The sequence below is a fragment of the Taudactylus pleione genome, unplaced genomic scaffold (assembly GCF_031769625.1).
Source record: "Taudactylus pleione unplaced genomic scaffold, aTauple2 ptg000927l, whole genome shotgun sequence".
Lineage (NCBI taxonomy): Eukaryota > Metazoa > Chordata > Amphibia > Anura > Myobatrachidae > Taudactylus > Taudactylus pleione.
In genome coordinates, this window is record NW_028285328.1 from 926,995 (window position 1) to 951,347 (window position 24,353).

The 24,353-nt window shown below is 44.4% G+C and overlaps 3 protein-coding genes across 10 annotated transcripts in view; 1 reads left to right on the forward strand and 2 right to left on the reverse strand.

The window, feature by feature from the left end:
• The window catches only part of SLC2A6 (solute carrier family 2 member 6), a 387,913-nt gene extending 377,203 nt beyond the window's left edge, over positions 1-10,710 (forward strand). For all 4 annotated transcript variants that reach the window (XM_088459711.1, XM_088459712.1, XM_088459710.1 and 1 more), the window contains 4 exons: positions 3,572-3,680; positions 3,764-3,931; positions 7,532-7,677; positions 10,387-10,710. In XM_088459711.1, the coding sequence (XP_088315837.1) occupies positions 3,572-3,680; positions 3,764-3,931; positions 7,532-7,677; positions 10,387-10,542 (579 nt within the window). In that variant the 3' untranslated portion in view covers positions 10,543-10,710. The remainder of the gene's footprint in view (positions 1-3,571; positions 3,681-3,763; positions 3,932-7,531; positions 7,678-10,386) is intronic.
• LOC148473364 (uncharacterized) overlaps positions 1-16,724 on the reverse strand; it is an 86,633-nt gene extending 69,909 nt beyond the window's left edge. The window contains exon 1 of the mRNA XM_088459719.1: positions 16,656-16,724. The gene's annotated coding sequence lies outside the window, so the exon portion shown is untranslated. The remainder of the gene's footprint in view (positions 1-16,655) is intronic.
• Positions 1-24,353, reverse strand: part of CACFD1 (calcium channel flower domain containing 1) — a 110,291-nt gene that overhangs the window by 67,447 nt on the left and 18,491 nt on the right. For 2 of the 5 annotated variants that reach the window (XM_088459724.1, XM_088459725.1), the window contains exons 3-6: positions 22,268-22,340; positions 20,066-20,191; positions 18,329-18,436; positions 16,656-16,749 (exon numbers count right to left, since the gene is read on the reverse strand). In XM_088459724.1, the coding sequence (XP_088315850.1) occupies positions 16,671-16,749; positions 18,329-18,436; positions 20,066-20,191; positions 22,268-22,340 (386 nt within the window). In that variant the 3' untranslated portion in view covers positions 16,656-16,670. Of the gene's footprint in view, positions 1-7,172; positions 7,726-13,814; positions 16,750-18,328; positions 18,437-20,065; positions 20,192-22,267; positions 22,341-24,353 lie in introns of those variants that run through there. The other 3 variants (XM_088459722.1, XM_088459721.1, XM_088459723.1) reach the window with 2 other exon arrangements.

Genomic DNA, 24,353 nt, shown 5'->3' on the forward strand with positions numbered 1-24,353 from the left:
CCAGGACTGGTGACACTACAGCAGCCTAGGCTCACCATGCCCGTCATAGCCCATCTAGCACAGAATCCCCTGGTAGGATCCATTATAAAAAGCCAGGCCTATGGTGACAGCACTAGGGCGCTCTCCACACCCCTGCTTAATGGGCATGGGGTAATGGATGATAAAGCAGTTTGACATGGTGTATTACTGGCCTCAGGAACCACGGGAGACTTTACGTGGTTGGGCATGCCAGTGTTTGTAATACTGTAAGTGTCAACAGGCCTTGGCAGCCAGTACCCGCTGGGACTTCCATAGCGAAGTGCTGAAATATCCACACACATATACTGTGCACAAATACCTTTATTACACATATCCACACACATATACTGTGCACATATACCTTTATTACACATATCCACACACACATATACTGTGCACATATACCTTTATTACACATATCCACACACACATATACTGTGCACATATACCTTTATTACACATATCCACACACATATACTGTGCACATATACCTTTATTACACATATCCACACACACATACTGTGCACATATACCTTTATTACACATATCCACACACACATACTGTGCACATATACCTTTATTACACATATCCACACACACATACTGTGCACATATACCTTTATTACACATATCCACACACACATACTGTGCACATATACCTTTATTACATATATCCACACACACATACTGTGCACATATACCTTTATTACATATATCCACACACACATACTGTGCACATATACCTTTATTACACATATCCACACACACATACTGTGCACATATACCTTTATTACACATATCCACACACACATACTGTGCACATATACCTTTATTACACATATCCACACACACATACTGTGCACATACACCTTTATTACACATATCCACACACACATACTGTGCACATACACCTTTATTACACATATCCACACACACATACTGTGCACAAATACCTTTATTACACATATCCACACACATACTGTGCACAAATACCTTTTACACATATCCACACACATATACTGTGCACATATACCTTTATTACACATATCCACACACATATACTGTGCACATACACCTTTATTACACATATCCACACACACATACTGTGCACATATACCTTTATTACCCATATCCACACACACATTCTGTGCACATATACCTTTATTACACATATCCACACACATATACTGTGCACATATACCTTTATTACACATATCCACACACATATACTGTGCACATATACCTTTATTACACATATCCACACACACATACTGTGCACATATACCTTTATTACACATATCCACACACACATACTGTGCACATATACCTTTATTACACATATCCACACACACATACTGTGCACATATACCTTTATTACACATATCTACACACACATACTGTGCACAAATACCTTTATTACCCATATCCACACACATACTGTGCACATACACCTTTATTACACATATCCACACACACCTACTGTGCACATATACCTTTATTACACATATCCACACACACATACTGTGCACATACACCTTTATTACACATATCCACACACATACTGTGCACATATACCTTTATTACACATATCCACACACATATACTGTGCACAAATACCTTTATTACACATATCCACACACACATACTCTGCACAAATACCTTTATTACACATATCCACACACATATACTGTGCACAAATACCTTTATTACACATATCCACACACATATACTGTGCACATATACCTTTTACACATATCCACACACATACTGTGCACATATACCTTTATTACACATATCCACACACACACATACTGTGCACATATACCTTTATTACACATATCCACACACATATACTGTGCACATATACCTTTATTACACATATCCACACACACATACTGTGCACAAATACCTTTATTACCCATATCCACACACATACTGTGCACATACACCTTTCCACACACACATACTGTGCACATATACCTTTATTACACATATCCACACACACATACTGTGCACATACACCTTTATTACACATATCCACACACATACTGTGCACATATACCTTTATTACACATATCCACACACATATACTGTGCACAAATACCTTTATTACACATATCCACACACATACTGTGCACAAATACCTTTATTACACATATCCACACACATATACTGTGCACATATACCTTTATTACACATATCCACACACATACTGTGCACATATACCTTTATTACACATATCCACACACACATACTGTGCACATATACCTTTATTACACATATCCACACACATATACTGTGCACATATACCTTTATTACACATATCCACACACACATACTGTGCACAAATACCTTTATTACCCATATCCACACACATACTGTGCACATATACCTTTATTACACATATCCACACACATACTGTGCACATATACCTTTATTACACATATCCACACACACATACTGTGCACATATACCTTTATTACATATAGACACACACATACACCTTTATTACATATAGACACACACATACTGTGCACATATACCTTTATTACACATACACACATACTGTGCACATATACCTTTATTACATATAGACACACACATACTGTGCACGAATGCCTTTATTACACATAGACACCATTGTACTGCTCTATTACTGGGGTGTGGGGGACCTTATATAGGGGTCATACCAGCATTGCATGGGTTAAACAAAGCAAAACACAAAAAAAATCCCTGATTCAACGAAATAATTTTTCCACTGTGTGTTGTTATAATAAGAGTTACAAGGAGTCCCCCCTAGAGAACCTGCTGTCCTGTACAACTCTCCACAAAGGAGCTGTCCTCATAAGATCAGTATTCAGCATTGCTCATTATAAAAGGAACAGCGTTTGGCAGCTATCCCTGCAGCTGGGAGTGCCACTGTATTTCTGACCTTCTGCCCTTTCCTTCAAAAACTGAGTAAGTGACTTACATACGTATCTGTGATATAATGCACAATTAACAGGAGTATACGTAAGGTATACCCTTAGATCAGATCTTCCCAAACTCTATGATTGAGCACAGTTGACTTAATTAGTACCTCAGTCAACCATCTGGAAGCATGGATATCCTTAAAACCTGGACTGTAACGGGGGAGTTTGGGAACCTCTGCCTTAGTGATGTCACTAGTGTCACATGACTCCTTATGAATGTGCTTCTATGATGGATGAGCTTTTAAGAGGTCACAAAACTCCTCTATAGGGGGAAATTAATTCCAGCGAGATAGGCGCAAATTGCCGTTCCAAAATAAAAAATCGCATCTATCTACACTGCACCTTTTGCCTCGTACCTCAGAGGTGTGCAGGAAAATTGTAGCAATTCCCACGGCACATTGCTTATATCTGAACTCTCCCCTATGGCATCTAATATTCTTATCTTTCAATGTTGGGGCACTATTTAACATTAGTAATGAGTGATAACAAGAATATCACTCGTTGATAAATAAGAGTGTGTGTGTGGCCTTGTTACCGGTGGGCAATCTCTGACTTGTCACATTTCCTCTCCCACACATCAGAAAGGGAGTTATGACGCAGCACTGGTCGGGCTGGTCCGGCTGATCTCGGTGCTTGTGGCCGCCGTGGTGATGGATAAAGCTGGGAGGAAGATCCTGCTGTACACCTCCAGTAAGTGTCTGAGCAGGGAAGCTATACATACAGACCAGGGCGCAGATCCTTGCTGACAGGCGATGTCCCCTCTCCCTCCACAGGTTCTCTCATGCTGGTCTCCTCGCTCTCCATGGGCTTGTACATTCATTTCACCTTAGACCAAAAGCATAATTCCACCAACCTGACGACGACTGACCCCTCCCCGCATGTGGATCCCACAAACTATCTAGGAGTGATCCCAATCATCTGCGTCATGCTGTATATATTAGGTACTGTAGGTGTGAATGGGCCCCTTTCACCTGGTTTATATTCAGTATGTGATTGGTTCTCTGCTGCCAGTTGTCATATGTTAGTTTCTGCCAAACACAGCACATAGAACTACTAGGTGTGCCATACGTGACTCTGTATACTGTGCGTAACTAAGGGTGCCATACGTGACTCTGTATACTGTGCGTAACTAAGGGTGCCATACGTGACTCTGTATACTGTGCGTTACTAGGTGTGCCATACGTGACTCTGTATACTGTGCGTTACTAGGTGTGCCATACGTGACTCTGTACACTGTGCGTAACTAAGGGTGCCATACGTGACTCTGTATACTGTGCGTTACTAGGTGTGCCATATGTGACTCTGTCTACTGTGCGTTACTATGTGTGCCATACGTGACTCTACATACTGTGCATAACTAAGGGTGCCATACGTGACTCTGTATACTGTGCGTACCTAAGGGTGCCATACGTGACTGAATACTGTGCGTTACTGGGTGTGCCATACGTGACTCTGTATACTGGGCCTGATTCAGACCCGCTCGCAAGCGGGTCGATGTTGCCCAAGTCCGCATGCGCACAACGGAGGCTGCTCCGTCGTGTGCATGCGCGAGACCTGGCGAGCGATGGGGAAGCCGTCGCTCGGGGTCTCGCACCAAAGGGGACGTGCTGTCGATGGTGAGTGACAGCACGCCCCCTTTGGTGGGCGTGCCGGTGGTGTGGCTGCCCAGACGGAAGTGTTCCAATGGGAATGCCTACCGTCTGGGTCCGGCCCCACTGACATCACTAGTGATGTCAGTGGGAGTGTGTTTGGCTCTGATAGAGCCAAAAGCACTCAGGGCTTGTGGCAGACGAGACCCTACCGCAAGGGTCTCGTCGCAAGCCCGATGGTCGCGATGGTCTTTTTGGCCGCTCGCATAAGCTGTGGGTGGTCACCCACAGCTATGTGAGCGGCCAGGAGGCCGCTCCAATTTTAGGTAGGACGGGCCAGATTCAGAGCGAGCACCGGACGCTCTGAATCAGGCCCACTGTCCGTTACTGGGTGTGCCATACGTGATTCTGTATACTGTGCGTTACTAGGTGTGCCATACGTGACTCTGTATACTGGGTCTGATTCAGAGCCGGACGCTATTTGCGCTCGCTCGTTCAGAAAAAGGGTCCGGCTATTTAAATTGACCGTTCGCTCTTTGCGGTCTGTTGACACCTCTATGTCTGAACGAGCGTACAAAACATGCGCTCGCTATTTTGAAAAAAACGCCCCCTGTCCGCTCGCATCATACGTCATCTCCGCTATTTATTTGATTAATCGAGTACATCGAACGGCGTATGAACTGCTCGCTATTCTTGTGGTAGCATTTTCTTACCGCAATCATGCGAGCAGTTCAGGCTAAAAGACAACCAAGTGATGTGGTCAATGACGCTGCATTGTTAATTATTCACACCCTTAAAACGCCCGTTTTGACCGTTTGTCACGCCTGCGTTCGGATCTCCACTCCCCGTTTTCAAGCACCTTCCACTGTTACCACCCACAAACGCCTCATCCTGTCACTCAAATTAGCAGGCATTCGCTATTTACCGAGCACACGAATTTCGACCGCACTGACTGGTTCGCGCATGCGTATTACAACCCATATGCATGCGCAGATGTGCGAACATCGCTCGGAACGAACGAGCGGCCGCTTACGAGCAGCTCTGAATCAGGCCCACTGTGCGTTACTATGTGTGCCATACGTGACTCTGTATGCTGTGCGTTACTAGGTGTGCCATACGTACTCTGTATGCTGTGCGTTACTAGGTGTGCCATACGTGACTCTGTATGCTGTGCGTTACTAGGTGTGCTATACGTGACTCTGTATGCTGTGCGTTAGTAGGTGTGCCATACGTGACTGTATACTGTGTGTTACAAGGTGTACCATACGTGACTCTGTATACTGTACGTTACAAGGTGTACCATACGTGACTCTGTATACTGTGCGTTACAAGGTGTGCCATACGTGACTCTGTATACTGTGCGTTACTATAGATGTGTCCTTGCTCATCTAGTCTCAATACACCATGCAACGTGACATGCTTACCTTGAGTGAGCCGCCAGGTCCCATCCAAACTTTTTTGTTGAAAATGCATCTAAGATGCAATGCGTGCTGATTAATTTGATATGTGACACTCGTATATCTGTGTGCAACTGAGGGGATGATTTAGATATTATGCACGCAGGCAGCTTTGCAATTCCGTCCTTGCCATTATGCAACTGCAGCAGATGGTGTATGACGCCCCCTGTATGACATCCCCTGCTGCATTTGTGATTCCAGCACTGCGACTGAGGTCGCAGGCTGGGATCACCATTGCGCCTATCCGTGGTGGAGATGGTGGACGGCACCAGCCACCTAAGTAAGCCTCAGCTTGCTCAGGCTGGCCGGCTTGAGAGTCCAGGACACTGCAGGTCGACGCAGTCCCTGGCCTTGCCACTCCCTGAAAACTGTGCGGACACGCCCCCATTACTGGGAACGCCGGACCACCCTGCCCCTTAAATGTGTAAATCAGACAGAGGCACAGAAGGGGCTGCGCACGTGCAGATTACTGATAACAGAGAGGAAAAAAGCTGCAGCCGCTACATTGTAGCTCTTTGTATGCAGATTCAGAGACTCAGGGTCTGATTCAAAGCCGGACGCTATTTGCGCTCGCTCGTTCAGAAAAAGGGGCTGGCTATTTAAATTGACCGTTCGCTCTTTGCGGTCTGTTGACGCCTCCATGTCTGAACGAGCGAACAAAACATGCGGACGTAATTTTGAAAAAACGCCCCCTGGCCACTCGCATCATACGTCATCTCCGCTATTTATTAGATTAATCGAGTACATCGAACGGCATCTGAACTGCTCGCTATTCTTGTGGTTGCATTTTCCTACCGCAATCATGCGAGCAGTTCTGGCTATAAGACACCCAACTGACGTGGTTGATGATGCTGCTTTGTTAATTATGCACACCCATAAAACGCCCGTTTTGACCTTTAAGCACGCCTGCGTTCGGATCTCCACTCCCCGTTTTCAAGCACCTTCCCCTGTTACCACCCACAAACGCCTCCTCCTGTCACTCAAATTATCAGGCATTCGCTATTTTGCGAGCACACGATTTTCGGCCGCACTGACTGGTTCGCGCATGCGTATTACAACCCGTACGCATGCGCAGATGTGCGAACATCGCTCGAACGAACGAGCGGCCGCTTACGAGCGGCTCTGAATCAGGCCCTCAGTCGCACACAGATCGACAAGTGTCACATATCAAATTAATCAGCAGTTTCCTGGTGCGTCCTCGTCACATCACCACTTGACACATTTTTTAAACAAAAAAAAAAAAGGCCCCCTGCGCTAGCAGTAGAGTCTAACAGGAGCGGCCGCGCCGAGAAAGGCTGTTTGGCAAGACTGCAGTAAAGACTACTGAGGACACATCTATATGTATACTTTATGTTGCGTTTATGTCTATTTGTTACTATGTATATAATATAGAGCTATCATGTCCGCAACTTTCTAGATGTTCTCTATAAATTGTTTAAGGCTGAGAGAAGAAACCTTCCTGACACCTTTACCTCTCATGCCATCTTCTCTTCAGGCTACGCTTTTGGCTGGGGACCCGTCACCTGGCTCCTCATGTCAGAGATCCTGCCGCTGAAAGCCCGAGGAATAGCTTCTGGCCTGTGTGTGCTGGTCAGCTGGATCACCGGATTCATTATCACAGAGGCTTTCCTCCCGGTGGTGGTGAGTACCGGGAAGGGGCATGGGGGTGCTCTAACAAGGGGTTCTCCCCTACAAAGGAATAAAATACAACCTCTTCTCATACGAGTGGTAGCACAGAACAATAATCTAGTATTATGCAGGGCCTGGCACAAACACAGATACCCACCCACAGGGGGCGGCCCAACCACAGATACCCACCCACGAGGGGGGGCGGCCCAAACACAGATTCCCACCCACGGGGGGGCCCGGCCCAACCACAGATCCCCACCCGCAGGGCTTCAGCAACATCTCTTCTTCTGCTGATGAAGAGCAATTAATGAAAGGTCAGGTTCCCCACATTAATTGGCTTGGAACGCAGATATAGGTGAAATATAGATAATGAGGATTGAGTTGATATCTCTTCTAACGTAGCTCCTAGCTCCATGTGTGTACGCATAAAAGAAAATGCTTATAAACTCCTTTTATAGCTGGTATTATGTTGCATCACAGCTGCAAAAAATGTTCCCAGATGCTTAGAATTTGTGTTGGAGATGTGGCATTGATATTGGAACTTTTTTGCACTCTTGGTGGACCTGTCCAAAGCTTGTTTCTTTTTGGAGTGAAATTGGTTCTCTTCTTCACCCTTTGTTCGGTTTCCTTTTAATCCTAAATATTTCCTATTGCCTTTGTGTATCCCAGATGCCACTCATCACCAACACAACTTATTAGACATGTTATTTCAGCAGCTACATGTAGCATCGCTGCAGCTTGTAAGACAACTAAGGTCCCTACGAGAAGTGAGATCACGGCCAAAGTCTGGCACATACAGTATAATCTATGGAATACATGACGAGCGTTTTACACAATTCTTCCAAAAGTTATTAAAATACGGGATCCGTGGACTTCAAACTTTCAAAAGCCCCCAGCAGTCCTATAAAACTCGGTCATAAATATTCTATACGTTAGTTCAATTATGTCCATCCCTACCCATACATTGGGTTCTCCAGATGTACTGTAGGTAGAGTTCTACAGGAGTCCAGTTGGATAACGACCCTCCTCTCCTCTTTATCCCCCCCCCTCCTTTCCTCTTCTATGTGGTTTAGCACATTTCTTTCTCTTTTATTAGTTCACTTTTTCCCTTTTCTATTTTTATTGTTATAAAATTTAGATGAAATCAGTTTATGCAACAAATATTTTTTATGTGGGATGTCAATTTGTCACTTTTCGTTCTCATTTGGCAGATGTTTTGCTTTATTTTTCTCTGTCGCTGAGAGCCTCTGCGTAGCCCTTGCTGTATATTTTTCATCTATTGAATTAAAAAATATTATAAAAATAAAAAAGTGGTCAGGTTCCAAGTATACATGTTACTGGTGAGAATGATGGTTTCCTTGTACAGTATACATGTTACTGGTGAGAATGATGGTTTCCTTGTACAGTATACATGTTACTGGTGAGAATGATTGTTTCCTTGTACAGTATACATGTTACTGGTGAGAATGATGGTTTCCTTGTACAGTATACATGTTACTGGTGAGAATGATGGTTTCCTTGTACAGTATACATGTTACTGGTGAGAATGATGGTTTCCTTGTACAGTATACATGTTACTGGTGAGAATGATGGTTTCCTTGTACAGCATACATGTTACTGGTGAGAATGATGGTTTCCTTGTACAGCATACATGTTACTGGTGAGAATGATGGTTTCCTTGTACAGCATACATGTTACTGGTGAGAATGATGGTTTCCTTGTACAGCATACATGTTACTGGTGAGAATGATGGTTTCCTTGTACAGCATACATGTTACTGGTGAGAATGATGGTTTCCTTGTACAGCATACATGTTACTGGTGAGAATGATGGTTTCCTTGTACAGCATACATGTTACTGGTGAGAATGATGGTTTCCTTGTACAGCATACATGTTACTGGTGAGAATGATGGTTTCCTTGTACAGCATACATGTTACTGGTGAGAATGATGGTTTCCTTGTACAGCATACATGTTACTGGTGAGAATGATGGTTTCCTTGTACAGCATACATGTTACTGGTGAGAATGATGGTTTCCTTGTACAGCATACATGTTACTGGTGAGAATGATGGTTTCCTTGTACAGCATACATGTTACTGGTGAGAATGATGGTTTCCTTGTACAGCATACATGTTACTGGTGAGAATGATGGTTTCCTTGTACAGCATACAGGTTACTGGTGAGAATGATGGTTTCCTTGTACAGTATACAGGTTACTGGTGAGAATGATGGTTTCCTTGTACAGCATACATGTTACTGGTGAGAATGATGGTTTCCTTGTACAGCATACATGTTACTGGTGAGAATGATGGTTTCCTTGTACAGCATACATGTTACTGGTGAGAATGATGGTTTCCTTGTACAGCATACAGGTTACTGGTGAGAATGATGGTTTCCTTGTACAGCATACAGGTTACTGGTGAGAATGATGGTTTCCTTGTACAGTATACAGGTTACTGGTGAGAATGATGGTTTCCTTGTACAGTATACAGGTTACTGGTGAGAATGATGGTTTCCTTGTACAGTATACATGTTACTGGTGAGAATGATGGTTTCCTTGTACAGTATACAGGTTACTGGTAAGAATGATGGTTTCCTTGTAGTTCTGCCAGTTGGGGGAGGGAGAAATAATCTGGGAACCCCCTGTTCTAGCTGCTGTAACTGGTTGATCAGAGTTGTCACATTGCTGAGATATTGATCGTATTTATCTATATTTACAGAAAGCGTTTAAGCTGGAGACTCCATTCTTCTTCTTCACCATTATCTGTGCGTGCGGCCTCCTCTTCACCTACTGCTGCGTCCCAGAGACGAAGGGACGGACTCTGGAGCAAATCGAATCCTACTTCCGGACTGGTCGGCGGTCCTTCATTAAATAGGCGTGAGGGGCAACTACGGCGGGATACCCAGACTACACCAGTATTATGTGACACCAGAGGCGGGGATGTTACACAGACGGACATTTAGGTTCCTCCAGCGCTTTCCACTGTATCATCCAAAACGGTTGTATTTTATAAAACCAAAACTGGGAAACTTCCAGGACATAACGTTTGTTCAGTCCCCACTCGCTTCACACTACGTCCTGCTGCCGAATACCCAGGTGCATAGAATAATAAATGTATCATAGAAGAGCCATGATCCCACCTCCAGTAATAGCAGGAGTCCCATGCAGATAAAGTCACTGCAACTACACTAAGGATAGGACAAGGTGTAAGCCAGAGGTAGGCAAACTGGGACTCTGTAATTGTGGAACTACAAGTCCCAGCATATCCTGCCAGTGTCTGTGGGGGGGGGGGGAGAAATGCAGTAACCAAATAGCAGAAGTGTGTCCCAGTGCTAGCAATATAAATAAAGGATAATAATCATCACTTTCTCATTGCCGCAGCCTTACTGAAGCGCTACTGGTGTGCAGCGAGGCTATAGCTATTGTACGGACAACATGAAGCACATACATCACCTAAAACAACCAATCACATGCCAGCTGTCACAACAGTGGGCATTCATTTAATGAAACATAGTCCGATTGGTTGCTATAGGTCAGTACTCCCATTCTCAAGTGCCCACAACAGGTCAGGATTTCTTTAACCATGTACAGGTCAGTTATTATATTTTGTTAGGTGAGACATTTACTAACCAGTTTCCACAGACAGAAATCCTAAAAACATGACCTGTTAGGGGCACTTGAGAACCCCTACTATAGATGATAGCCTGCTAATAATCAATACAAACACTATGTGGTATATTTATTAAGCGGCAATGATATAAAGGAAAACACAGCGGGCTCTGCCTTTAATATCGTTACTTTTTCAAGATGTGGGGTCAAAGCCGCTGTTTAGTACATTTACCCCATAGGGTCAGATTTACTAAAGTGAGTTTTTAGAAGTGGAGATGTTGCCCATAGTAACCAATCAGATTCTAGCTACTATCTTCTAGAAGGTGCTAGTTAAGTGATACGTAGAATCTGGTTGCTATGGGCAACATCTCCACTTCTAAAAACTCTCACTTTAGTAAATATACCTCAATATCTCATTATTTTACTGTGTGACTGACTATACACTGTACCAGTGTATTATATAAATCGGTTCTTATAGCGGTCACACAGGATACTACTCTGTACCATGATTATCACTATAGCGTTCTATTGCTAGCAAGCCTCAGCCAGTGACTGGCCATGTAGAGCAAATTGCTGCACTTAGCCTATGAATAACTAAAGGCGATTTCCAGCTTTTTGCGCCTGAACATATAGTCAGCGGCCTCACGCGACTTTACTAAACACACTGTTCTGTACACATGTGACTTCGTTATGGGACCATCGCTGCGCCAAACTTTCAGAAGCTGCGTAAAAATTGCTCTGGATGCACGGCAGCGAATGAGCTCAGGAAGGGGTTCCAGTCACCCCTCAGAAAAAGCATATGGGACAACAAGCGTACATAGCCTGCACAGCATATAATAAGGTTGGGAATTTAGGGGTTCACTCACCTAATCTTAGCGAGATAACATTTGTTTCCTCACCAATATCTCAGAATTCTGGATTAAATAGAAGTTTTCCGCTGTCGTAATTGAAACTTAATTTCCCACACAAATTAGCTGACAATACAGCAAACACCATCTTCCACCAGGCAGCTCACAGAAATGGTTAGCACCAGGTTCAGAAATGCTTCTGGGCCGAGACCACTCCTTAAACGAAATTAATTTGCTCGACGCGTTTGACTGGCGTAACTGCCCCCTTCATCAGAAGTACAATTATTTCATGTTCAGAATGGGGCAGTCCCTTTGCGTTCGTTCTGACTCAAAGCACAAGGGAAACACGCCACAAAGTCTTACGTCAAGAACGGTCATGTTGAACCTCTGCTGCTTTGTGACGCCTGGAGCCCATGTTTGTGTAGGATCATACTTAATGCAAACAGATGGAGGAGAGCGCGGAGATGCAAGAAGTGCGCCTTATCATGGTGCAGTAAGATGTGTTGCTTGTTGCATGCGCTGTAGTCAAATAAGCTAATTTGCATAAAATGTGCTGTGTGTCATTAGTGGCGATAATCAAGCTACTTAGGAATTGTGGGTAGAACTGTTACGGATTGCCTGCAGCCTTTTCTTACAGTAGTTCTAAGCAGACTGGTAAAGGCATGCAAGAACGGCAGCAATCCCATAAGCAAGAGAGGGGCTAGATGGATGGGCAGCTGTTCCTCTATGCTACAGCGGCTGGGTAATGCGCTCTGGGCTCAGTGACTCACGCTGGGTAACGCGCCCTGGGCTCAGTGACTCACACTGGGCTTTGCCTTTTACACCATTGCAGATTTTTTTTTTTTTTAAATGAACAGACTCGCTGCAATCTCACAGGCTATTACATTGCCCCAGAATCTCGACAATGGCCACATCCCGCAGGCTATTACATTGCCCCAGTCTGAATCTCGCAGGCTATTACATTGCCCCAGAATCTCACCAATGGCCGCATCTCGCAGGCATTTCCGCCGGAGCTCAAAGAATGATTAGTGACCGGTGTTTATCTGTGGAATCCCAGCAAATCACCCCTGAGTGAAGGTGAATGTTTATATCACTCTTCTGTGAATCCCCACTCGCACAGACCGGCCTATTGCACAAGCTTCCAGCATGAACATCTCACGCGTCACTGGCCAATCTCCCATTGTGGGCACACACGCTTAGATGGGTGCACTGATCAATGGTTATTGATTGGGCAGAATGGACACATTTTAACAAGCGATATTGATGGGTTTCTAGTCAGAGCTAATGAGGACCACTCAACATGATGAAAAAGAAGAAGAGCGCAAATTGATGGTGCATGCTGCGTGCTTGCACGTACTCAGACGTGTGATAATCCGTGCACGGTAAGGGGGTGGGGGAGGGTCCCATGTCACAGTAAGGGGGGGGGGGGGGGTCCCATGACACTGAACAGCCTATACAGTCACAAGGAATATTGGTGAATGCAGTGAAACAACAACATTAATCTACTTTGAAGGTCGCCTGTAACAGCAGCAGTCCCAAAATACATTTGTGAATTTCTCATTATACTAAAAACCAGTAATTGTATAGGAAGTATGTGTAGGCGAGTTACCACCACCCCCACCTGGGCAATGACATCAACTATGACCTGTTCACAGCACAAATAACCACAGGGCAGTCACACACAGGGCAGTCGGGTTGTTGGAGGTAGAAAGGAGTTTTCTTTATTCACTGCATAGACAGGAAGCAAAACATCTCCAAGATCTAAGGTTATCTGATGTCAATCACAGCAATTTACATATGTAACATAGTATTAATGCGATTAGCGTTTATCCTGTAGCACGCGCACGTGTAGCCAGAGTTACTGCTGGTGAGGAATCCTATAAATAAATGTACAGCTCCCTACGACGCAGCGTGACACAGACCGGACAGGGTGACCTGCAGCCATCATCGCCATTATATTTATAGCGTGAAATAATAATCACCCAATCCGCTTAGTGTTAGATCAGGGCCAGGCATAATGGAGGCTGGTAATAAGGTGATCACATGATTTCACCCACCAATAAGAGCCCAGCCGAGTGCTACATGAGATGCAGATAAAAAGGTTGGTTCTCCCTACAATGGTTAAAGTATTCCTGACATGTTATTAATTGTCCCCATACACTGTGATAGACATCTACAATAACAGGGAGGTTTTTATTAAACATGTAGAGAAAAGTGCAAAATGTCTTCATATAAATTCCAGATTCCATATGTCAGGCAGTGTGCGCCCCCCCCAATGTGCATCGGTAACAATACCGCAAGTTACCTGGAAACACTTTAGCCACATCCCACTGCGCTGACCCTTGGCCATTAAGAAGAATATCACTGACTGCAGCGACATTCAGAAACAGAACAAGACACGTGTAAAGTAACGCACCTCAGTGCCATTTATATGCAGCCTTGTTTCAGTTAGAGACATCTTACATACAGAAGGATGATGGCCGTTGTATACGCGTCTTTGAGGTTAAACGCAGTTTCAATTTCAAAATGGTTATTTTTGGATTACTTTGAAAATTATTTAGAATTACAAATAATTTATTTTACAACTATTTAAAATACTGAAGTAAACGTGGAACATTCTCCTCTATATCAGATTTATAATTGACAAAAATGGTCTCTAAGGGTTTAAAATAAAAATAAAAATGTAAATCCTATTAGAATGTTCCCGAGTAGTTTGCAATCGCTCATTGGGAGTATAATTCAAAGTATCAGTATATCAATTACAAATATAATATATTAGATATAAGATGTGGAACTAAAAGCCTCAGCATACTATAGGCTGGCAGAACATGCTGGGATATATAGTTCCACAAACTACCACATAACTTTTATTTTCCCCAATAACTTCCTTTCTGGCACAATTCGCCCCATGGTTCTGCCAGTTCATTAAATGTGTCGCGTTATTTTATTGAACTATGCCAAATACTAGCGGAAAGAATCAGCGCATGGCACAGGGTTCCCGCCCACGTCACAATTATGTTATATAGCGCATTTGGTTTTCAACAACTTTACAGAAATCTCTACAATCAAATGTGAGGACACCGACCTAATCAATGCGATTCACCCAATTTGTGTTACACCCATGTAGGGCAGGAACAAGGTTAAAAAAACTTTACCAATTGCAAGGAAAAATAGAAGTTAGTGAAATAAGCGCCGTCCCTTTAAAAAACCCCGAAATCTGTGCATTTGTCAAGTGTTGGATTGTATAATCAGAATAAAGACAATAACCTACAATACACACAATTTTGACAGTATAAGGATAACAGAAATTCCACTGTAAGTACATTGTAGCCAACGTGCTTGCATCTGTATTAGAAGTGGCTTCTTGTGCTTCTAAATAGTAACATTCAGAGAGTCATAGGATGGTTCCACAGCGAGTCCAGTTCCAGCACGGAATTCTCCCCCGTGTTCCCACAAGTGTCAGCCACGATTCCCTGACAGACACTGAAACTTCAGGATCCCAAATTCTAATGTCAGGTCCGTAGATACAAACAGCGGCAATTGTCGGAATAAAGTCCAAAAGAACAAAGAAAACCCCAATAAAGCTGGTGCTGGGTAGTGTTTAGCCTCTTCTGTGAATCACCTACAAACCAAGTGACGTAATGCTACAAAGGGAGAGGGGCCCATTTCCTCAGTGCATAAAGACAGACAGATGAAGAGAGCACTTTCCTCGTGTGAACAGAAATTTCTTCTTGAAAATAAAACATTAAATAGATTTCCAGTCTAAAAGGGACCTAGAAGCCCCTCAGACTAAGCAGGATGATGTATTATTCTATAGGGTACATAGAGCAACATAGGAATTGCATATACTGTGTTCTGACACAAGGATTACACTGCAGGAAGGATAATCCCGAGACCAGCGGCTACTAACTGCATCCTTATACAAGATACCTGCAATCGGGATCATTACACAGGATTCCTTCATGTGGATGCTCTATATGTACACATACAGCGTATATGTATCATCAGAGCCGTAACTAGACTTTTTGGTGCCCTGTGCCAGAAAGAGCATTGGCGCCCCCCCTCATTTTTCAAAGGGACATAATGCACCCAAAAAAAGGGAATGGCCTCATAGGGAAGAGATAGGGGAGGCCAGGAGATGCTGGGGATGAAATAAAAGGAAGCTACAAGTCAGAATGATAACAAATTTTACAGGCCCAAACAGTGCCCCCTCACCTGTGGTGCTCTCTGCGATGGCACCAGTCGCACTACCCTAGCTACAGCCCTGTGTATCTTGGACATGAGCCAGCTGACCCTTACCCAGCGAAATTCCCCAGGAAAATCAGTGTAGAAATGGAGATTCAGACATTGGCTGATGGAACAGTAGGAACACAGACTCCCCCTCATTGTGCTAAGCGACACTTGGTCCCATGGAAAGGGGCTGCTCCGGTTACAGACACTCAACACAGAATTCCATAGTCTTTAAAACACATCTAAAAAAAAATCCGTTTTAGAAAAACAATTCGTTAAAATCTAAATGGAGATTAGATACCAGGATCCGGGGCGATTACAGGGCCTCGGGAGGCCGCTCTTCATCCGGCTGCTTCTTCTGTTCCTGGAGCTTTGCGTAGGAAATCGCGTCGCCCCTGTAATAAAGGGTGGAAATGGTTATTATCCAGTACCGTGGTGACAATTCATTGCACGTTTCTATCATAGCGTGAAAAGCCCTACTGCCAGCTAATATACAGGGAATTATAGATCTGCAGCGTACTGATCGCACAGTAACACACGGCAGGAAAGGGACCTCTATTTAGGAAGCAATGCAGCGGTACTTTTTCGCTACCGATAACAGGAAAATCATTGAAAAATGTTTTATTCTTGAATAAAGCATTTTTTTTCCATGTTTAAAGATTTTTCAAATAATTTTGTTAATATTGTTTTTTTTTTTTTTTTTAACCAAGCTGGGTCACACACACACACCACAAGGGAGTGACGCGGGGAAGTAGCAGGTTACCCCTTACCGCTTCACGCCAAAGTCCCAGGCAGCGGAAGATCAGTCATCTACCTCGCCATGATTTTTTGGGGTAAAACGCAGCAGTAATAGGCTTTCCTTCGCCGAGATAAGGGACGATAAAAAAATAATATCTCTTATAGCTGATTAAAAGGATTTTCAGTTATTTGTGACCCTGAATAAAAGATTCTCACTCAGATTAGTTTGTTACATTTCCCTGTAATTCACCAATTTTGTGGTTACTTCTGTTTGTGGGAAAATGTGGCACTATCTGGCGTCCCAACACTGTATTTATGTGCTGTGGGTGGGCTTCTGCCCATGAGTGAGTGTCGCTTTACATGAGATTTCCAACCAAAATAATTACATAAAAGTCCCCTCCCCCAATTAGTAGAATTGCGGAGCCCGTCATAGGTGGGGTACAATGCTCGCAGCATTCTCTGGGGAGCAGTGTCTGAAGAATAGGGATTGTGAGTGGGACTGAAAGTTGGGCATAGCTTTCGGTTAATTGTCAGTTACCGGAAATTAACACCTTCACTGTGTCCTGGCCTGCGAGTACCTCTCCGATAGTAGGAGTTCCAACAGAGACTTTCCTGGTTCTGTTAGTTGGGTAAGGGGGACGGTCTGCTAACACATAACCCCAGCTGGAGAATGCCTTTACATACTTTTATAAAGAAAAATAGTACTGAATGTTTCTCTACTGCGAAATGTAAACATGCGGCTATATCTTGCTGCTCACTCATTGAAATCTGTGACTTAGGAAGTGGGGTGGGCTATGAAGAAATATGGCAGTGTGCAGTTAGCAACAACAAATAGGAGCGGCACGATAATATTATCTATTCATCTATTATACCATGGCAGACAGCATGAGAAAGCCGTGGTATAACCTATATAGTTTTCTTTTAGGTTGCGTTTTACGTTTGTGTGGAAAATTCAGGCCAAACACAGCAAGTACAGGCACTGTCTTCTCTTTACACGGCGTCCATAAGAATCGTATTTCTTTGCTCCCCCATGTCAGTTATAACAATAGAAGTACAGACAGGTGAATTACGGACAGCGCTGTAGTGAGCACGCTGCACCCGCCTCCCACGTGCAGCGAGGACACTGCCGGTTCGCTCACTAGGAGCCAGGGACATCAATGAAGATCTTCTGCTCCTAGTAAAACATTTCAGTTTAAGGGAGAACATGGGACATTTACTTCTTCTGCACGGACTTACTTTTTCCCCAAGGCGGACAGACCGTACAACACTCCGGTTGCGAAGGCAATAGCGTTGCCGAAGAGGGTGGTTATTGTAAAGCTGAGAAAGATGGGGAACATGGCCATCCTGTGGGGAGAGAATCACAGTCACTGGACGTGGCAGTTACGCGGCTCATCGCTCCTGTCTGGGAGACATCCTGGCGCCTACATTTGGGGGGCAGTGCGCAGTAGGTTTAGTCTTCAGCTTCTCTCCCATAGTCTGGCATAGGGGTGCAGAGCTGGTAGCCCCTGAACCCCAATATTGCTGCGTCAGTTTCTAAGTCATTAAGATGGAACTGCAGACTGTAATATCAAACATATATAAATGCCTTTATGTGGGGCGCCTAGTATGTGTTAGCTCGTATATAATTTGTAATAATATGGGAAGTACCGGGGATCTTGTATACTTCTAATAAATATTTTTATGATAAGTAATACAATTAATAACAAATAATCAATTTAATAGTGACACAAAATAACAGCTTTAAAATCCAACAATATACACAGAGCGTTTAACATAAAAAATAAAAAAATAAATCCCTCACTATCCTGCCCAGCAGACACCCTATATACTTATAATGGTGCAATAGAAATGGGCTCCTTAAAAAATCATATATAATCCTGTTCTGCAGAAGTACCATCTAAAATGTATTTGTTTACAGTCTGACTTCTGCAGAACAGGATTCTATATGATTATGTAAAGGCATTTATATATTTGTGTACACAACAAGAGGGGGGGGGGGACCCTTCTTATTGAATAAAGGCAGCAGAGTCTGTGCATAGGCAGCGCGATCTGATCAGCGCCATTTACTGTGATATTAGACAGTTCGCGCTGCAGGGAGACCACATTACGGACTACTAAACGTCGCAGTCTTGTTACCGGACCCACCCAGGCTATCTGGGGCTGGATGCCATGTCTGGCCACTAGGCTTTGGACTCATCCCCATGCAGTGTACGGGGGAATGATCCGCTAGCAGATCTCCATCCTCCTGTATATAATAAAGGACTAGATTATTTCACAGCGGTTTTCATGTTGGAAGGAAGATTGTTGTCGGAAAAGCTCTACTTAATACATAAGCAGTTTTCAAGGGGGCGTTTAATCTTCTGTGCGGGATCACATAGAAGTCTATGACACAGCTGTATGCTTCAGTTATTTTCCTGCTGCCTCTAGAGCCTTATAAACCTACTCGCCTGACACCAACTAGTTCATTCACTGCCTTTCCTAGGAGGAGAGAGCACACAGCTGCACATATGTGCCAGCGCCGTTAGTGTGACCGCAGAGCAAGGCTATGCGCCCGTGGAGCTGCTTCGGTCAGAACACAGACAAAGTAATAAAAGGACTGATGTAAATGCACATTATATCCTCTCTCATAACCTACAATACAGATCATGGGGGAGGCGTCATTTCTCAGAGAATACGCTGCAGTGCGGCAGATACAGGTCATCTTAAACCCAGAGTACAGGAACATGCAGATATAGATTCTATATATTATTATTTAAGGGTGAAAGCGTCCAGCCTGAGCCAGGAATAGACACTGATGACTACAGACTATGGTGGGAGAACCACACGTCACCAGGTTATGGTGTGACTATACCTAGGCCAGGTCTCCCATAGTCCTGCTAGTTACAGGGAGGGGATACACATGGGCTTGTACTCGCAGAGGGACTACCCAGTGTAATATAGACATTTCCCGCTGGGGAAGATATAAGAACGTACCCGCAGTAGAATATCGCTTTCTGCCAGGGCCGCAGCTTGTCTGCCTTCTCTGCAACCCGGTTTGCAAATTCAATGAACTGGCAACAAAATGGCGCTTCACATAGGAACAGGACCAGAGCGTTGACCCTGGGGAAGAGAGGGAAGGGGTTAGACCAAAATAAGCGTTCTGTTAGTAGGAGGTCAGATTACAATAGGTGTATGTAAATCGCAGCGACCGACAATCTCTTTCCCTAGTATCACTAACAGAAAACATCCCTCACATTAATTATTACACGTCTGCAAATAACTCCAGCTGACGGTAATTTACCGATTCAGACACCGCGGCAAAGCTCAGGAATTCCAGGTGACGCTGCACTCCCTGCAGTAAGTAATTCCGGGCATGCTCCCATGTAAGATGTAAGTCAGTAGAGAGGGCCAGACGGACACATTAACCATCTTTAGCCCAGAGACAGAGTGGGTCGATTACTCAGAGCGGGTCGATTACTAAGAGCTCAGTACTACAAGGATGTTGGGAATGACAGGCAGACTCGCTGATATATGGCAGCATGCAGTAAACAACCGATTGAACTACAAATTGTAGCTGTCCGTTACCTGACCCAGGGACAGCAGACAAACAAGGAGTTTTACAGCTTTTTCATTCCAGACAATGAGCTGAAGTCTGCTGCAGTCTGATAAAGCCATATACAATTAGATTAGTAATGGGGATATGTCACTAGCTGAGGTCACATCCTGCACAATGTAAAGGTCACGAGTAGTCACAGGTCTGCTGGGGGAGAGTACACACAAAACACACGGGGTAAACAAAGGACTCCAGGAGAGGCGTGATAAAGGGATGGGACTTCTAGATTGTAGAACCTGCAGTGTAACCGTTGCCCATCTTATAATTATGTACATTATAGCAGCAAGAATCAGAGTCTCTGGGTTGGAGATGTCACAACATTATCTGAATTTCCCGTAAATATACAGCAAGTTTCTCTAGTGACTGCTGCAGCACCACCTAGTGATAGACAAAGTTACTGCAGTGTCAAGAAATCTATTCTACAGAAAGTGAAGGGATAAAAGCCCAAAAGGGATATTATATACCCAATAAAAGACAGGAAAATAAAGCGCAACGTGCAGCAATGACTTCTGGGAAGAGCAGTTTTAGGCGTACACTCCGTAATGCGCACAGCATGCTACTTCAGAAGCTGGCCACTAGGTGTCGTGCACTTATGGTGTGTACACACGTAGCGAGAAAAATGCACGATTTGGACGATAACAATATCGTTAAATTTGTAAACTCACCGATGACCAACGATGCGCGGCCACGTATGGACGATAACGGTATCGTCCATCGGCAGTGCATGCTGGTCAACTTGCTCGATATCAAGCAAGTTACTATAGGGACCTGCTACAGTTGATCGCAGGTCGCTATAGTTGTCGGTGAGTAGGTGGTGTGCTGTATAATCGATATTGATAATCCAGCACACCAGGGAGGGTGCAGGACGATCAGCCAGCGATATTGTATCGCTGGCTGATCGCTACGTGTGTACGCACCATAAAGGGAAAAATGTATTACTGGGCCGATAAGACCCATTAGGTATTATTTGCCCAGCACATAAAGGGGTTACTGCCAGTGATAACATTGCCGGCCAGGTTACCTCATGCCCAGGATAGAATAACAGAATACACCTTATAGATAATCTGTTTCAATATTTTAGAATTTTTCCCCCTCATATCTGGTCTTTAACTTTCACCACTTATGACGGCAAGCCGGCTCATACAGGAGCAGGACTGGTGAGATTGGCCTGGCATCACGGCAAGTTACATATTACCACTCCAGACCAGTATCGCCGGGATGTGGAGTATTAAAGAAAAGTGACATTTTAATCACTGATGACATTTTGATAAATGAGCCCCCAAATAGGACCAATCCCAGGGTGTATTCAGCGGATCTGAGAATGACCTGGGCACATCCCAATCCCAGGGTGACTATAGCATTCTGCCTTTGCCAAGGAAGGAAAGTTACTAGCAGCCCCCTTTTGAACTGACCCTTCACTGCCCAATACAAATACTCTTTAGCTACATGTGAGAAAACGTAACTATTTGGGGATATTGTGCATTTACACAAAAAGGACATTTACCACAGACCTTTAGCAAAAGGAAAGTTATAGGGTGAGAAAGGGATTTATATAAAAGATATTTCCTCCTTCATATACTCACAGCATAAACACGCCAGCCGCAATATTCAACGGATTGATGGTGACGCAGTTCCACAGGCCGCCGATGCCACATGCTGAAAGAGAACAGCAACCAATCAGGAACAGCGCTGCCATTTCATCCCCCCCACATGCGTGGACGTGTATGCGCAGGTTACCGCTCAGGTCAGGGAACGTAAACACACAGATGTCACACTGAAAGCTTCAGTAATGGGATAACAGCACAACAAAGCGCTAAGAGCCGTAACCAGGCCGCTGCGAAAGGTTCTTTCGGAGACAGGCAAAAATAATGATTTGCTTTTAATAATCTATATTTAACATGACTGTTCCCCTTTAACGCTGAGCTGAACGTAAGCAGAAGACAGAGACTAAGTGCAGCCTTTCAGAATGTACAATGGGCATTGCGAGCGCCTGTGCTCATTAATTCTGCATTTCTATACACACACGATATACCCACTGTTCTCAGGTGACAGCACACGGCAAGGGGCAGAGCGCAGGATTCTCCACTGGTGTAACATCAGCTGCACATGGGGGCACAGTGTGTGAGTGTAGTGCCTGAGAGCCCATCATTATAGGGGGGGGGGGGGTGTACCATAGACACAATGGTGTAACATCAGCTGCACAGGGGGGCACAGTGTGTGAGTGTAGTGCCTGAGAGCCCATCATTATAGGGGGGGGGTATACCATAGACACAATGGTGTAACATCAGCTGCACAGGGGGGCACAGTGTGAGAGTGTAGTGCCTGAGAGCCCATCATTATAGGGGGGGTATACCATAGACACAATGGTGTAACATCAGCTGCACAGGGGGGCACAGTGTGAGAGTGTAGTGCCTGAGAGCCCATCATTATAGGGGGGGTGTACCATAGACACAATGGTGTAACATCAGCTGCACAGGGGGGCACAGTGTGTGAGTGTAGTGCCTGAGAGCCCATCATTATAGGGGGGGTGTACCATAGACACAATGGTGTAACATCAGCTGCACAGGGGGGCACAGTGTGTAAGTGTAGTGCCTGAGAGCCCATCATTATAGGGGGGGTGTATACCATAGACACAATGGTGTAACATCAGCTGCACAGGGGGGCACAGTGTGTGAGTGTAGTGCCTGAGAGCCCATCATTATAGGGGGGGTGTATACCATAGACACAATGGTGTAACATCAGCTGCACAGGGGGGCACAGTGTGTGAGTGTAGTGCCTGAGAGCCCATCATTATAGGGGGGGTGTATACCATAGACACAATGGTGTAACATCAGCTGCACAGGGGGGCACAGTGTGTGAGTGTAGTGCCTGAGAGCCCATCATTATAGGGGGGGTGTATACCATAGACACAATGGTGTAACATCAGCTGCACAGGGGGGCACAGTGTGTGAGTGTAGTGCCTGAGAGCCCATCATTATAGGGGGGTATACCATAGACACAATGGTGTAACAAAGTAGGGCAGTGACAACTATTCACCACCTAATAGCCCCCATTCTGTTAGTACTAAAAAAAACACTGGTTGAACTTTTACTGCTGCTAATAATTCTCAAAAATAAGGTTATGAAAAAAATACAGAATATAATTGGCTAACCGAATGTGACACCTATGTAGTTATACACTGTGCTCGTACCCTGCATGGGCGAGAGATTGTAAGCGCCTCTCAGCCGGCGTTCCGGCTTCTACTGAGGATGTAATGATTACATAGTGCCCAGTATGTACCGCTTACGGTGCTGGACGATCAATATTACATAGTGCCCAGTATGTACCGCTTATGGTGCTGGACGATCAATATTACATAGTGCCCAGTATGTACCGCTTATGGTGCTGGACGATCAATATCAATTATGCAGCACACCACCAACGACTATAGCGACCCGTGATAGTTATAGTAATCTGGTTGATATCTGGCAGGATTGTCTGCATGCACAAGCTATGGACGATATAGTTTTTGTTCATACGTGCCCGCGCATCGCAGGTCATTGGCCACCGAAAAATGCACAATATAGTTATCGTTCATTTTAATCGTACGGTGTGTCCGCACCATTACTTGCACAGTGCTATGTACAGATGCTGTATATTAATCAATAGTCATAAAATGATAATATAGAA